The sequence below is a fragment of the Phalacrocorax aristotelis genome, chromosome 1 (assembly GCF_949628215.1).
Source record: "Phalacrocorax aristotelis chromosome 1, bGulAri2.1, whole genome shotgun sequence".
Taxonomy (NCBI): Eukaryota; Metazoa; Chordata; class Aves; order Suliformes; family Phalacrocoracidae; genus Phalacrocorax; species Phalacrocorax aristotelis.
This window is the reverse complement of record NC_134276.1, coordinates 103307446-103324141: the sequence shown is the minus strand read 5'-3', so window position 1 is coordinate 103324141 and position 16696 is coordinate 103307446. Positions and strand designations below refer to the sequence as shown.

At 35.7% G+C, this 16696-nt stretch overlaps 1 protein-coding gene across 13 annotated transcripts in view; it reads right to left on the bottom strand.

Annotated features, from left to right (window-relative positions):
- The window catches only part of SYNJ1 (synaptojanin 1), a 68433-nt gene that overhangs the window by 18423 nt on the left and 33314 nt on the right, over positions 1 to 16696 (bottom strand). For 7 of the 13 annotated variants that reach the window (XM_075100970.1, XM_075100952.1, XM_075100955.1 and 4 more), the window contains exons 14-26: positions 15597 to 15788; positions 15377 to 15461; positions 13953 to 14093; positions 13336 to 13528; positions 11844 to 12002; positions 9491 to 9647; positions 9043 to 9160; positions 8710 to 8925; positions 7746 to 7824; positions 6535 to 6697; positions 5426 to 5632; positions 4296 to 4424; positions 3636 to 3674 (exon numbers count right to left, since the gene is read on the bottom strand). In XM_075100970.1, coding sequence (XP_074957071.1) covers positions 3636 to 3674; positions 4296 to 4424; positions 5426 to 5632; positions 6535 to 6697; positions 7746 to 7824; positions 8710 to 8925; positions 9043 to 9160; positions 9491 to 9647; positions 11844 to 12002; positions 13336 to 13528; positions 13953 to 14093; positions 15377 to 15461; positions 15597 to 15788 — 1878 coding nt within the window. The remainder of the gene's footprint in view (positions 1 to 3635; positions 3675 to 4295; positions 4425 to 5425; positions 5633 to 6534; positions 6698 to 7745; positions 7825 to 8709; positions 8926 to 9042; positions 9161 to 9490; positions 9648 to 11843; positions 12003 to 13335; positions 13529 to 13952; positions 14094 to 15376; positions 15462 to 15596; positions 15789 to 16696) is intronic. The other 6 variants (XM_075100964.1, XM_075100961.1, XM_075100963.1 and 3 more) reach the window with 1 other exon arrangement.

The following is a 16696-nucleotide window of genomic DNA, read 5'->3' as shown; positions in this document are numbered from 1 at the left end:
CTCCTAGAGCAGGGAACTAGTCTGTTCATTTCACAGATGATTTGCACTTTCCCCTCCCAAAGCTCAGCCCATACTTTGAATAGGTATTCTCAGGATGCTCTTAAGCACATGTCGTTTTATGCAAGATGATTAATGAAGTTGACTCCTTTCAGGAGAAGGAAGGCAGAGAACCTCTTTGACCATAGCACATAGACATGTTCCTATATTGTTGCACCATCCAGATGGAGACTTCTGTGCAGGAGAATTTTAAAAAGTTTTGCAAATTTAAAAATATTCATTATATGGGAGAAAAAGGGCATAAAGGTCAAATACCAAGTTTCACTTACTAATAATACTCTTCAACAGTGATAAAGCAAAATTATGGTGCTGGGATAATGCCATCACAATCGATACTACAGGAAGATTTTAATCTTAAGCACAGTGAAAAATGCACATCTGAACCTGAAACACATTTTTAGGTATCATTTTAAACTGTTACTGTAGTCTGTATATAGCTCAAAATCTGTATTGCAGTTTGAAACAGTATTTTGCAAGTAAAGACATCACATACTTGTTTTAAATAGTATTTTAAGGAAAGAGTGTGGATTTATACAGAAACCACCTGTAATTTATGCCCTGACATCTTTTAGACGGAACTGCATATTTTGCAAAGATTACATTTACACATTAGCTTAATGGAAGATAGAGCAACCCCAGCTTCTCATGCACAAGTAAAATGTGCACGTGTGTGCACATGTGCGTGTCTGTGTGTATGTGTGCATGAGCGTGTGTGTATATATGTATGTGAAATCCAGGCCATTTGCCTACATTTGAACAACACATTTACTGTTTTAGCATTAAGGCTTCTTGTTTCCTCCATTATTGAACATTCCTTCTTTAGCAAGAAAAGAAGAAAGGCACTCTTCCCCATATTTAAAGAAAAAAGCCAAACCAATTAAAAAAGCTTTTTCAAAATGACTCCCATATCTTAATGCACCCAAACAATCTGAACTGTGCTCTGGGGAGAGAAAAAAAAAAAGGCAGCTACAGAGGAAGAATAAAGATGTTGAATGGTTCTTGCAAGGCTGTGTTTAATGTGTGAACATAAATATCTGTGTACACTAATAGACTGCTTGGGTGTATTATTTTCATAGCTTAACATACTTGCATTTCTTTTAATGTCAACTTTATTACTGTATTTCCTAGGTCTACTTAATTTATTTGGAAGATACAGTGAAAATGTAATGCATTTTACCCAAATTATTGCATATACTGAAAATACTGTGCATTCTCTCAATCTTAGCCCCATTTTAACAGTTTAAACCAATGATAAAAGACAACTATAAGCCTCTCCTGCATTAATCAGAAAAGTCTGACTAGTATTATTAAAAGAAAAAACCCCAAAACAAATATTATTTTTTCACTTCAAGTAATTGACAATTAGCAGCCTTTATAATTTTTAATGTTATGTAAGAATTTACTCCGTAATGTATTAAAAAAAACCTTGGGTAAACAGAGTGCAACATTTTAATTTTTAACTATAAACAACTGAGAGCTTATAAAATCATCAGTGGAAATGTTTCGTATTGGCAGGTGAAAAGTCTACACTTTGCAAACACCCTGCAAAGAGTACATAGCTTTGTTTCCTTGAATTCTGAGTTAATTCTGATGTAAAATATGACCAAACTAAAAAAAATATACACCAAAAAAGAACAACCAAAACCAAAATCAACCCAAACGGAAAAAAAACCCAAACAAAACCCCAAAAACTTAGATGTCCAAATCCTGCTCCCACCTTAAAAGCATTCGGAGCCATTAGAAGAAATGTTATGGGCATTGAAGGGAATGAAGCACTCAGGTAAAAATGGTTAAAACACATGAGAAAAAAAAAAAACACATTTAAAATGCACAACATTTTAAAGACATAATCGATGTCACTTTGCATGGGCTACAGAAGTCTAAAATCAAAGTTTGATACACTTATACAGCACATGGATATTTTCACAGTGCTTCAGGAGCCTTCGTTCTAGGTAAGAGAAACAGATGCCATTTCCCCAGGCATAGTAACACACTATGACATTTACACTGCTTCCAGTCCTGTGCTAGCTTGCTCAGAGCTGAGCTCAGGTACTGCTAAAAGCAAAGCATTATGCCTCATAAATGTATGCCATCAGTGGAAAATGAAGAAGATAGAAAAAGTAGGATGAGCTTTAGGTCAGAATAATATATGAAAAAATCATACTACTATCTCTTTTAAAAGATTGCATGAAAAGCAAGTTTTATGCAAGTTACAATTCTTTATGGAAAGCTATGTTGGTAAAAGAGGGTAAAGAAAAAAAGCAAGCTAGTCTTTGCACAATTGAGACAAACTAGGCAAACAGGATCGTGCCAGTGCACATAAAACTATATAGGACTGAAGCAGTATAATGAATGAAACCTCACATGTTGCATGTTATGTATAAACTGGCTATTTTCTAAAACTTAAGCATTTTAACTAATTCAAAATATTATGCCTTTGACATAATAACCTCCTCCCCTCAACTGTATCTAAGAGCCACGCACATCTCCACCTGAAATCAGAATAAGTTAGCTAATATTTATATATTATATAAAATAGTTTACTTATTTTCTGAGATTGCTCAAAACTTTTTAATTATTTTCTTCAAAAACCCTCTTTCCTACCAACTGAGTGGCAGTGGCCAAAAAGCCATTAAGAAACTATTTCGGAGCCACTAACTCTTCCCACTCTATCCCATATATTAATGAGCTGATTTAAGTCCAAGCAGGACAGCTCAACTAAGAAGCATGTGACAAAGGAGGACAAAGATTAGTTTTAAGAAGAAGCACTTCTGACAGGACAGGAGTTGATATTACATGCAAAACCAGACCAAGCTGGAAAAAACCAAAACCAGCCTGAAGGTTTGATAAAGCCCTCTCAGCATTATCAAAAGGGAAGGAATTAGGGAGAACTATTTCAGGATTTTGTAAAGACCTGTAGCTCTTGCATGCCTCAGAGTAACTGAATAAATTCCTTTGCTAAGTTTGTGTTTCTGAAGTATACCCTAGTTCCAAGAACTATGGAGGGTGCTTCATGTCTCTAGGAAGGGTTTAGGAGCACATTTCAGACTTGGAAACAGAAAACAAACTACTCATATGTCAGTGTTCAGCTTAGAGACAAATATGGCTCAGTGATCTGGAGCTCTCTGTTAACTGGGGAAACTGGGCCAGACCAGCACCAGTTTCAACTTGAAAAATTAATTAATGGATAATCGCTGCAAGTAGCTACAATCACAATCCAGTTTACAATGTTCCTTATCACAGACTGTGAAGAAAAAAGCTCACATTTTCACAACTAAAGACAAGTTTCCACTTTCACAGAAAAGCTAGCTGGGTGTATTTTGACCAGGACAAGGCAATAAAAACCTGGAACAACTTTAATCTCTCTGACTATAATGTACCAACTTCTGGAGAAATATTTCTTCACTAAAACATCAAATGTAATTCAGAGTAGGATACAAACCCTGAGAAAGAAATTACATTGACATTCAAGAATTAGCTGGTTTTATACCTTTGGACATCATCATAAGTATTATCACAACAGACCACCATAGTAGTTTTGCTATGTAGTCATATTCAGAAACAATTAAAATCATTACCTCCAAATTCTTTTCTAGCAGGTGCAGGACTCCTACCGCCTTACAGTATTTAAGAAATGAATGCAGCAATAATGAAAAACATCAGTACAGTAAGAGGGGAGAAAAAGAATGAGAAAGTTAAAAATGACAAGGGTCACTTTGTTGTTAACTATGTTGCCCATATGCTTCTGAACATCCAGTTTCTCTTAGTGCTCAATTGTTTACATTTTCAGATGATCCAGATGAACTCTACATTCAAAACTTGGACATGATAAAATGCATACACACTGATGCCAAAATTAAAGGAATATAAATCAATGAATGCACAAGATAATTTTTAAAATAAAAGATAAATAAAGATGCTATAAAAATGAAAGTGTTGAGTAAACACCGCTGTAGGAAGCCCACATTTTAAAACTGTGAAAGTAAGTCTATAAAAATTTTAAAATTTATTCACTAAGCAAAGACAACAGTATTTAAATGGTACTGAAAAATGCTGTCACTTCCCATGCTGTTATTGCTATTAAATGTACCAACTAAATATTTTAGTGAAAAAAACATTGTGTTCTACTGAGCCCCAAACCAGCAGTACAATATGCAGTTGGGGTGTGGACTTCAAAGTTCATCTCACAGACTTGTAACAAAATATTCCTGAACACCTGATACACGTCACTGTATTACCTGACGGTGGAGGCGGCCTCTGTGGTGGAGCAGGGCGTGCAGGAGGAGCAACGGGGCGAGGTGGTGGAGGACGCTTAGGCTCCAAGCTCGGAGAAGACTCTTTCTGCTGGGTACCAAGCTGACATTCAGCTGAAGAACGTGACAGAAAACAATGCAAAAATGAATCATTTGTACATTCTAATCACAGTAAAGCTTTTTTAATAGCCAGTTATTTTCACAGAGAGGACAGTCAGTCCCCAGCCTTGGAAACAAGGATACAGAAGTGCATGAGAGAGGGAAAACAAGAGGAATAAATCAATGGTGAAAAGAAGCACATTTCCTAAACCAAGGTTTTTTCTTTATCTGCTTTATATGCTTTTATCAGTATACGCTTTTCATGGAATCCTGAACATTCTTACAAATTGCAGAGTTCCAAATTTAGATTTTGACCCTTATCTGTGAACTAAGTACTCTGGAAAAAGATGTTACAAGGGGAATTCTGAAGGCATTTTAGCAGTCTTTGTGAAGTTACTCCAAGTTACATTGAAATGAACTGTTCTAGAAGCCATTCCAAACATTATAATTCTAAATTTCCACTTCGTCACTAAAATAAAATTGTGTCTAAACAGAAACTTTCATATTATACACCCAATTTATGAATCTAGTGATTACCATTTACATATCACAGCTGATCGAAGCATTAATTGAAATGGGCTGTATTTGAAGACTATGACTAAAGTGAACTAGGATTATACTGACACATTGCAATAGAACTTTTGAACAGAGGTTTCAAAGTAATCAACTTAGCCTATTAATCACAACTTTTTGAGATGTCTCTTTCATGATAAAATGCTGAAGAACTAGAGCAAATTAAGTAGTTGGCAGCAGCATAGATCAGTGGACAATGTACTAAAGACGACTCAGGAAACAAAGCTCTTCCACTGCCCGTAAGGAAAACCAGGACACAAAGAATGAGGTGATCTGCCCAAGGCCACTTATGCATAAAATACAGGATAATGACAAGAATAGCCTTTTATATTAATCTAAAAGCTCTGTTAAAAGTAATCTATAAGCCAGTATTCTACCACTGGACCATACAGCTGCCAGACTGTAGCATAGTAATAGAGGCAGTCGAGCAATGTAATACACACTGTGTGCAGAAACAGGTGGGCCAGGAGTTTTTGTTGGTGCTCGGCTCGGTCTCACTGGGAGCGTAGGTCCATCTGAAAGTGTAGGGGATTGACAAGGACTGGAACGTGGTGAAGAGCTTGGGGAGGTTCCAAGACCAGAGCTTGAAGTTGGCTGTAGATGCTGAGGAAGGATTTCTTCTACTTCAGCACTATAGTCATCAACATCTCCTAAAAAACAAACCCCACCCCAAAAAATAAAAATCATGTAAAATAAAGGGAACAACAGTTACTTATTTTAAGAAGTGGTGAAATTATAACCTGGTTCTGGCCATGGGATTTTCTGCAAAGAGCCCTCAAGTTCCAAGGAATTAGCTCAACAACCAAAGTATGATTCTTGCATCATAAAATTACACATGAATAATGCATATGTATTCAAGCCAACTGAAAATACTCCAAATGCATATTATAGATATATATTATAGGTAATTATAATACTGTGGTAACTGTAATGTTGCTTAATCTAAGAAACAGTCAGCTTTACAAAGACCTTTGCAAAAATTCTTTCCCCACTTTGCAATAGATGGCAAGCTTCACTTATTCTTCAGAAGGCTGGGCAGGAGATTTCAAGATATCTGCTATTTGTGATGACTTCTCTTTGAAAAGGTGGAATGATGTTTTAAAAAAAACAGTTCAGCATGGACGTGCCTTTAACAGTAGAAAGTCAATTTAGAATATTTTAATGTTGATATTCAAAATGCCTGAAATAGACAAGTATCCCATCACACTCCAATAAAACCGTAGTAATCCTTTCTTCCATAACTTCTAGGCTTCTCTCTCTTCAGGTATATGAACAACACAAAATGTTCTACAGAAGTTCCAGCTTCAACTCTCCACTGCTCAGCAGTAACGGAGTAACCAGGCTGCAAATTAGATGTTAGCTCTTGATTTAAGGGTCTTGTGGGATTTGAGATGTCACATTTTAAGGGAATCATACCATTTCATGTAGGACTATTAATCAAATCCACCAATCATACAGGCATCTAAACTGCTGAAGTCCTGTTTCCTACCAGCATTAGAAAACAGATTAAGTATCTTATGACATCAAGACGAGGAATACTATTTCAACAAACCTTCCATATCATAGTCTGCAGTAACCTCAGCATCTTCACAAAGCAAAGTGGAGCTTGTTGATGAAGGCAGCCCAATATTAATCTTCTCTAGATTCATTTCATCTTCCAAACTTCTGATCCAATCCGGATTTTTCAAGCTTATGTTTATAATCCTTCCTAGTAGCTGAATTGCCCAAAAGGTGTGCATAAAACAGAAATTGTTAAGAGTAGGAACATTAAAATTCAGTGTTCTCGATTTAAAAAGAAAAAAAGTTACTGAAAATGTCACAAATAAGGCTATCAGAATTTCTGGGTCTGAACGATGAGTGACACGTCACAAAAATAATTACACTTTTCACTTTATTTTGGTAACTAAGTATATTTATGTAGTTTAAACTGTTGGTAACTATATAATATTTTTCTAAAGAGAAACTAACAACTTGTCTCATAAGATTTTCCTTTTCAGTTAATAGGAAAGCTTCTGGTTTCTTTATTCCAACAGGAACACTACTCTTTTTTAAAGAAAAACAGACTTGCTATAAACATTAATAAAGCCATTTTTAGAGGCTGATAAGACAGCAGGCCTTCATTCTGCAAACTGACACGATACTGAGCCCTTATCCCGCGTGGACTGCCAGTGAAATTCTCAGCAGATGCAAGAATCCATCTGCAAACATCACATTACAGAATCTAAGTATTAACAGGAACATAGATCAGTAAAAATTTGAACATGAAAATTAAAATTTTTACAAAAATTAAGTATTGGCCCTACAGAAGTCAACGAGAGCTGAAATTTTGACATTTTAAAGTGACTGAAGTACAGGTATGCTGAATTTTAAATAATTGCAGGCTATAAATATGATAAACCGGTTCATACTACAAACTTAAGGTGAAATCTCTGCTTTTTAAATTATTAAAAAAATAATAATTTTAAAATCCCTCATTTGATGAAGATGCCCCTCTACATAGGACCTTCAATTCTCTACCAGCCCTCCTCCTCAGAATGAAGTTTGATACTTTTCTTAACTGGCCTTTGAAACTTAACATAATGCTATGTGACTATCAAAAGTGGAGAAAAAAAAAAAAAAAAAAAAAAAAAAGAGATGCAATGGTCTAGTATGGAACATGAAAAACATTTAAGAATTAAAAAAACAAAACCCAAACCACCCAAGTATTCTTTAAAAAGTTAGATATTCTCTTGTTGTACAAAAGTTCAGTAATTTTTACATTACCTCAGTACCATTCAAATTCATAACATTCAGAGCGGAACTTCCTTCCAGAAATGTTACCCACATCTTGTCTTCCACAAACCTGCAAAGTCCATTGGAAACAATAATTAAAATACATTATCCTACCTACTAATTTTTGAAGCTTCTTGTCTTAAAGGGTCTTTAATGTTTCATTTGATGGAGAAGAATTATTTCTTAAGTTCATCAAAATATATAGAATTGGCTAATAAGCTTTAACTGAATGTATCCATGCAACAACAACAACAAAAAAGCAAAAGAGAACCATGTAATTATCACACAGTGAAAGCACTGTCCACCTAAAAATTACGTGACTACAGTTACGCATTCAATAGTAATTGTTTGGCAACAGGTTAGATATTTGTATTAGGTGTTCCACGTTACATCACAGTATGGATTTGGGACTATGCTCCCAGTCTGGGAAAAAACCAAAACAAAACAAAAAACCCAACACAAAACCCTAAAAAAAACCCCAAAAAACCCACAAAACCCCAAAACCCAATCCCAAACCAAAACAATCCCCCAAAAATCCTAAGCAAACCACCACAACACTTATAGTTCCATTAACAGCTTAGTGAAAATGCAACATTCACAAGGGTCCTTTTATCTTCGCTTCATTTAAAACTACTAACCTAATTTTAGAAGATAAAATTTGTATGAAATTATATAAATAACAAATTTTAACTCTGACTGGTTTCTGACAAAGTCAATATGATACTCTATCTCAAAAATAAAAAGTATCTGGAAAAATTAAGTCTGAAAAACTGAGACACATACAGGTATATAAAAATAATTTTCAACTGTAAAGACATTAAAGTTGAAATCTAACTGTTAAAAATGAAGCAGATCATAACTTAAATGCCCGCTAAGAAAGTAACTTTATTCACAAAATAAGTGGGAACAACGCAACGCAGAAGAATAGAGATTAAAAAGAAAAAGTCTTTTTAACCTTATAAGTATAACTTCTCCATAGCTTGCAAATTTTTTAAGCAGCTCATCAATCAAGTTATCATCAAAATAGTTTTCTTCTGCTGAAGAACTTTTGATCGAGACCATTACAGTACCATCAGGCGGTCCTTGCATTGCTATCACCTCCTTATAAACTTTTTGTCTCTCTTCTGCTTCAATTTCAAATATGTCGATGTCAATCAATGCAACCACAGGCCTTGGAAAAAAATTACACAGGAAAAACCTGTAAGCGGAGTATCTGAGCAACAAACTATAGGACATGAATATTAAATCTTCAATGATTAGGAAGTAATGTATAGAATAAAACCAAAACCTATGATCAGATGTTTTCAGCTCTGCTCTTCCGTAGTGCAACAAGGTACCAGGATTCCATGTATAAGGGACGTTACTGTCATCGTGAAAACTAGCGTTCAGAAGATCCAGGTCTTCAGCTATGTTCAGTATTAAAGAAAACAAAAGAGGAAAACCACACTGATTGCAAGAATATGCTTTAAAAAATAAGCTCTTTGTAAAAAAGAAAAAAGAAAGTAAACCAAAAGCAAGTATTTTACAGCAAACTACTGAAATATCAGTAACTGGTATCTGATTCTTGATCCTCCTGTTCAGCGTCACTGTATTTACTGCAGATGCTATTATAAGCTTTCTGTCTCATACAAAGTCAGGGATAGAAGCTCAGAATCACTGGCACTGTGAATGTCACTAAATGGATCTTACAAGCCAGTTAAAAGAATATTTTAAGTAATTTAAGGAAGCACTCAAACCTGATCGGTCAAAAGGCCATTTTCTTCTTCTCCAAAGAATACGATCTGTCCATGCTGGTGTGCGACATTTTTCACTGGTGTCATAGTCATCAGAAAACAGATCATATTTGTATGTAGGAGCAAAATTTATTTTCCCTTCCAAAAATCCCCTAAAAATCTGTAAGAAACAAAGCAGTTATGTGCCATGCCAGAAGACAGAAACAGATGGGAAACAGCTTGAAACTAATCAGAATTCTCTTTTCTAACAGTGAAAACCTGTATACACATCTCAATTTAAAAAAAAAAAACAAAAATCACTTGATAATATAAAACCTTCTCCAAATTTTATCTGCTGAAAACATTCTACATTTGCCACTAAGACTAAATAGTGACCCAGACAGATCATCGTTAAACAGAAGTATGTCAACATTTATATCTTTAAACACAGGCTCATGAGCAACATGCTGTTCCTCCAATGTCATTCAGAACTTGAGGTCATCTAGAACACAGATGCTGTCCACAGCACTTTTATTAATTAGTTAGTTGCTCATGTGTCAGCAAAAGTTGGGAATTAAGGTTTACATTTTATGTACCCATCTGAACGTGCAAAACATTTCCCCAAATTAACACAAGACGCCCCACCAATAAATAGGAGTAAAGGTTATAAAAAAAAAAAAAAAAAAAGGGAAAGAGTCCTTAATACATTCAATATTTAACCCGAAGATCAGAGACATAATATCACCATATCTTCTCAAGTTCTCAAGAATAAAAAGAGAAGTATGTGAAATTATCTGCCAAGAGTACATATGATATTTAGAGATACAGAGGCAATTGAAAGGAATCAAAAAATCCATTGGGTACTTTGCAACATAAACAGATAACAGCCAGCTGACACAAGACCCTAGAAGGCCAGGAGATTTGCTCATTCCTTAAGTGTTTAAACTAAAACCCTTTAGTTAACTAGCTCCAGTCTTGAGTTTAATCTTGTATGGGAAATTTCACTTCATATCAGAGATCTTTAAAATATAAATCTAACTTAGATCTTCTAGTCAAGCCTGCATCAAATGACAGGTTAGCCTGCTTTTCTTGTCGGAAATCAAAATTGAAATCCCATCAATTTAAAAATCTATGTCAGAAGATCAACGTTCAGAATGTCAGAAGGTCTGTAACTTCTGAGATTATTTATTAATCTCTTTGCTTTTGGTAATTATTTCTTAGCCTACTTTTACGAAGAAAGTTGCTACGTAAACACCTTTACTGGACAGCACATACTCTGGTTAACAGCCACATGCAACAACTGTGGAGCTAACCTCACTAGCCAGCGAATACCTGCTGCCGCCCAGCCAGCCACTTCCAAATAACGGAATATTACCCCAACAGTGCAATATCACCCCTTCTCCCCAGCCAGGAGACTATTTTAAGTCTTTTTCATAATCCAGTAGTTTCCACAGATCTTTCCAGCTTTATAACTGCTGTAAGCATCCCCAAGAACCTCTCTTGTTTTGGTTGAATTAACAGATAAGCATGCTTTCTGCCCATTTGGATGTACATCTCTTTTCTCTAGGAACTGGGCTATAAAAAAAAAAAAAAAAAAAAAAAACAAACTTTAAAATTGTCAAGTGTTTTTCTTCCTGTTCTGTTGCAGAAGACACCAGCACAAATGGAAAAGAACTCTAATTCAGAAAAAAAACACTGCTTATGATCAAAGTGCTGGCAAGCACACAAAACTAACAACAGAGGATTGTCTCTCATTTTACCAGCTACACCATCACCACATAAAGCTGGAAAGAAAGAATACACACTTTCACACAAAATTTGATTAATTAGAAATATTCCTTTACTTGCCCCATGCTGCCTGCCAAGAAACCCTGAAAATCTAAAATCTGAAGCCTCCTTCAGACTTTGTTATTCCATGCCCTTTTTCTTTTTAGGTAAAAAGGTTGCTGTTTGGCCTGTTCCTTTTTCCAACAGAATGACAGTAACAGCATTAGACCTATTATTGCAGCAATTTAAAGTAAGCAGTAACATTACCAATAGAACTTCTGTAAGTATTTCTTAAATAGTTGCAATTAATAATAAGAAAAATACTATAACTGGTAAACTCCAAAGTTCTATGAGTTTCTTTCTTTTCAGGAGAGAAAGCAAAGCCTCACTCCTACAGCTGGTCACTGGATTTGTATCACTGCCTCTTCAGATCAGTTACTACAAATAAGTTAATAAACACTGGTATGTCCCACCCTTCCATACCACTACCTGGACAAAAGTGATAAGTAAAACATGCTGAGGATATAGATTTAGAGACGCAACACAGAAAAATGCTAAAGGCAAAAGGAAAAATAAAGTATTCTTAAGTGTGGTAACATTTTTAAGATACCTGTCCAGAATTTTTCTGATTGATAAGCTGGTCTCCTGCTAGAAGGGGATCCCAGTTCTGTTGTCGTATTAGGTCCTTCACCTCTTCATTTGGAATATCTATTCGATAATTAAAGTCACCACACCAAAATATATAGTCATGGGAGAAAAGCATCCTTCCCTGTAAAACACAAGCACACAACGATGTTAAAAACAACCAAGTGACAAATTTACTACTTCCAGGTGCAGAAGTTCAGTTTTTAACTGTAAAATATACGGAATTTCTAGCTGATGAGGACAACTGAATACATGTTAGTATTTAGTGTTCCTATGGTTAGAACAACATAGCCAACTGTATGGAATTCACACATCTAGAATATGAAAGAAGAAGTAACATTCCTTACATAGTTCGCACTTCTAAAGAAACATGAGTCATCTGAATTGGATTCTAAAATTCTTCATCTTTCTACTTCTGTTTTGGAAATCTGCTCTAAGATGATGACTACCACCTGTGTCACAAAGAGGTTACAAAGGAGAACAAAACACCATACTGGGATCTTGTGTCACAATATCCCGACAAACTGTGAATTGAGGGCTTTATTATTCACATTTAATCAAAGACTTCTCAGTTACATATAATTTTCATGGCTAGGAAGAGCCAGAAGGGCTCTGTTAGTTTAAACAAAGCCTCGGATTTAAAGTGAGAACTTTTACTTCCCTCTTTGTTTTGATTTTATCATTGCCCATAATTAAATCAAAGCATATAGACTGGCAGATTACAACAGCAGCATTTAGGCAACTGTTTCTGGGGACCAAAAAAATACAGTACTTTCAAGAAAAACTGAAACATGACCACTGGGACAAACAGAACAGTTAAAAAAAAAATTCCACCTGTAAAATAAGATGCCAGACTCCTGCACAGTGCCATAGAAACTAACAAAGGGCAGTTTGACCACAAAATTTAAGATAGCTTTAACTCTCAAGGAAGTATTTTGTTGCCCTGATAAAATTATCAAGTATTTACATGGTGTTCCTTCATGGTGTTTACTTGGATAATCATTCATGAGAATATGGTATAGAACCGTACAATCCAACTTGACAAAAATGAGTACACAAGAAGTTAAAATGAGTTCGCAAAAATCATTCTTGTGTACTGAAAATAGGGCAGCTTCCCATGGATTTTTTTCCCCCATAATTGATTAACTCCAGTGCTTTCGTTCTACTGCATGTCAGGAATCTATAAGGTCTCACTCCTATGCTAAATCCTTGATGCCTAAATGCAAGTGAATTCACGCTTCACCATCTCTATCAGTCATTGGATTGGAAAGGTCTATTCTTTCTGCCATCATCTACTTAAATAAAAATTGTGGGAACTTAATTATCTCTGAGACCTCTAACCCAAGAAAATTTGATTTCCACAGGAATCTGGGGAAGGGAAAATTTTTGGATGACACTGCTGGAGTTCAAAGGGTTTAACTTCTTATTCATTATGGAATTTGAACACTTTTGCTTACCATTGGAAAACCGAGCTTGCGAGCTATTTCTACGAAGTCTTCATTTCTCTCTTTAACTTGTGATTGCCCTGCAGCAAAATGACTGCAGACAAAGCAAAGACTGGATGTGTGAAACAACATCCGAATTGCTACTGCACCTTTATTACCAGTGGCTCCTCCCATGCCAGTCTTTACAGTATCAACAGCAACATCCCTAAAAGAGTTAAACAACTATTAAAACTTCAAATACAATGGCACAGAAGTTCACAGCTTTAAGTGTGTCTAAGTATGACATTATGCTGGTAGGAATACATTTTCACATTGTTCTTTCAGCAGTAAGGCCACTGGGCTATTTTAAAATAATGCCAACAGCTACTGAGCAGGTAACATAATACTTTACCTTGTCATATGATCATAGAATCATTAAGGTTGGAAAAGACCTCTAGGATCATCCAACTTTCCTGGTAACTGATGAGGCATTTAAAAACTAAGATAAAATAATTTAAGGAACTAGCTCCCCAGAAGATTGAACAGCTCTTTTAGAGCCCCATATGCTTCTTACTACACTTGTATGTTAGCTTGCAGTACAACACAAACTGAAGGCGACCCAACTTGGGTGCAGCTGTGTGTTCACTGACCTGATAAAAGGAGCATGCTGGGGCCTGATGAACACAAAAAGGCAGACGCCCACCAACTGCTCAGAAGCCAGCAGCACATACTTGTAATCTCTTGATATAGTCTTCTGCAGTTCAGCAGCCCAGAGCTTCTGATTGGTTGTGCTAGCAGTGAGAGTAAAAATGCCAGTTTTAAAATCAAATTAAACAGGTATCCAAACTGTTGAACTAGTTGAATAAACTTCATACAAAAACCTTAACTATAACTTGGGGTAGTAAGCCAAAGCTGAGTCGTGAATGGTGCTCAAATGCTTCTTAGCAGAGACACAGGCTACAGACTGTCATGACATCATCACTTCAAATTCAGCCTTATAAAATGCTATCTCACTTTTCTCAATGCCACAGACAATGTTAGGAGCCAGGGCTATTCTTCCTGTCTTTCCGAAGCTAGACGGGAGAAGCAAACCCTAAGAATTTTTCTAGGGAGTTACTTCCTAGCCTAGAGCTCAGTTAATACGGGAAAATAGAGGTGCCCATGGTCTTAGATCAAGAAGAAATTTCCTTGGAGACCTAATAGGCTACAGTTTTCAGAGCCAGCATTGGATATATATGAAAAATATCAGACCTGGAAACAGCATTAACTAGACATGGTGTGAAATTAGGGGATAATAAACTGCCACTTCGTCCTCAAGACAAAAGCCTGTGCAAAGGCTAACAGTGTTATAGGCTTTAGATGCTTCTTCCAATTAGTTAAAGCTTGCTAAACACCAGAAAGCATGCAAAACAGGCAGACAAAGCAATGGACAAAGCGAATACAATCCTAGGACTACACATAAAGACTTCATCACTGGTATCACCCACCACAGATAAAAATATATTTTCATAACCCACTCCGCTAGGAGTGAAAAATCCAAACTCCACGATAACATACACATGTAATACATGGAATGACAGCAAAAACTGACAGTATGGAAGGAAGCCTAGCTTTATACAGATCAAATCTGATGCAAGGCACTATATAAAGGCATACCAACAATACACACACTTTTGGAAGGAATTTCACAGGACTCGCTGTTCCCAGCAGTGCAAAGGCACAGAGACCGCAGAACACTACAAGCACTGGTGGTAAATTCCTCCGAAGTGTTAAATGAAGAAAAAAGTTGAGCAGCTGCTGAAGGCGCAATCCGAAATATGGCCAAGTACTGACTGTTTTGATCCTTGAGATTACATTATATGCAATCTAAGTGATCACAGCTTTTCTACGGAAAGCTGAGATGAAGTCTGCAATCCTGGCACAGAAACTGGCAGAGAGAACTGGAATGCAGTCAAAAATTAATCCAGACTAATCCTAACCATTACAACATAGGAGAAAAAATAAGTTAAATAACATTTTACTCAAAAAATGTGATTATCAACTAAACTAGTACTGTATAGAATGTATCACTTACCTGGCATTCACAATATTTCCTGCATTTAACTCCACCATTTCTTCAAATCCAATAGCAAATATGTCTACAGGCTTGCTTTTGCGATCTGCATTTAAACATTAAAAAAGCTATTTGTCATTTGTAATTAAGAACCAAGACCTCATACATCTATTTTAATGTTTATTATCTGATTATGAAAATCAGAGTTTTCAAGAAAAAATTGACAGAATACAAATCCTACCTTGGAACTCATGAACACCAGCTAACTTTGGTGCATCTAGAAGCCAGTCAGTGAGGGTCTGATTTCTAAAGGCAATACTTCGAAACTGTTTCCCCCCGTTGACGTTCCATGTCCCGACACAGACTCTAATTTTTTTCGGCTTTGCATACTTATAAAAGTTCTCACACATACTCTTTAGCACTTTTACAGATGCTGCAAAAACATTTGAGAAGACATTATTTTTTTATATAGAATGTTTCTTCCGAAAACTCGGCAATGAGATCTTTCCCTTAAAAAAACTGGCAACGAATCCATGCACAGACATATAGAAAGTTAAACTGTGAAAGCAAGATGAATGCAGCTTTTTCACAAGGGAAAGTACATTTGCAGACATATTAGTTGTCTGGGTAGGATACTGACTGAATGAAAGACAGTAGTAATTTGTCCAAAGTAACATATATATATAAATAATATATAAAAGAAACATAATTTCTACGTTTTATAAATATCTGTCATTCTTTCACCCTACCTGTGATTCCCTACGGAAACCATTATTTTTCATACATGCCACCACAGATAGCTACCTCATTTTCACAGATCATGTTTACAAAATTCAATTTCCATTACAAAAACAATTTATAGATACGTTAATTTCTAGAACTGTAAAAATGATTGATACACTACATTTACTAAAATAGATAAGGTTTGTTATTTTATCATATTAGAGTATGCCTATGTAAGCCATAAATCTGACTTATTTTGCAGGTCAGTTGAATTCCTAAAATTCTGCTTTAGTGAGGAAGATAAGCTATGATTCAAAACAATTAAACTCATTTCTCTGTCACACCAGCCCTTCTCTGTGCCTTGTTTCTATCTGCCAGATGGCAGAGAGAGTAATGACCCATCTGTAAAGGGCATTGTGAGAAACAAACAAACAAAAAGGATTCTTCAATGAGCAGACGCTAGATTTACATATATTGTAAAAGTCCCTTCATAAATCAGCTGTATAATATACAGATAAATTTCCTAATGTAAAGGAACAGATCAGAATATTTTTAAAAATTACGCTCTTTAATCTCAGTGGAATAAAAATTGCATCAGGTGTAAACAGTATTGTTTGC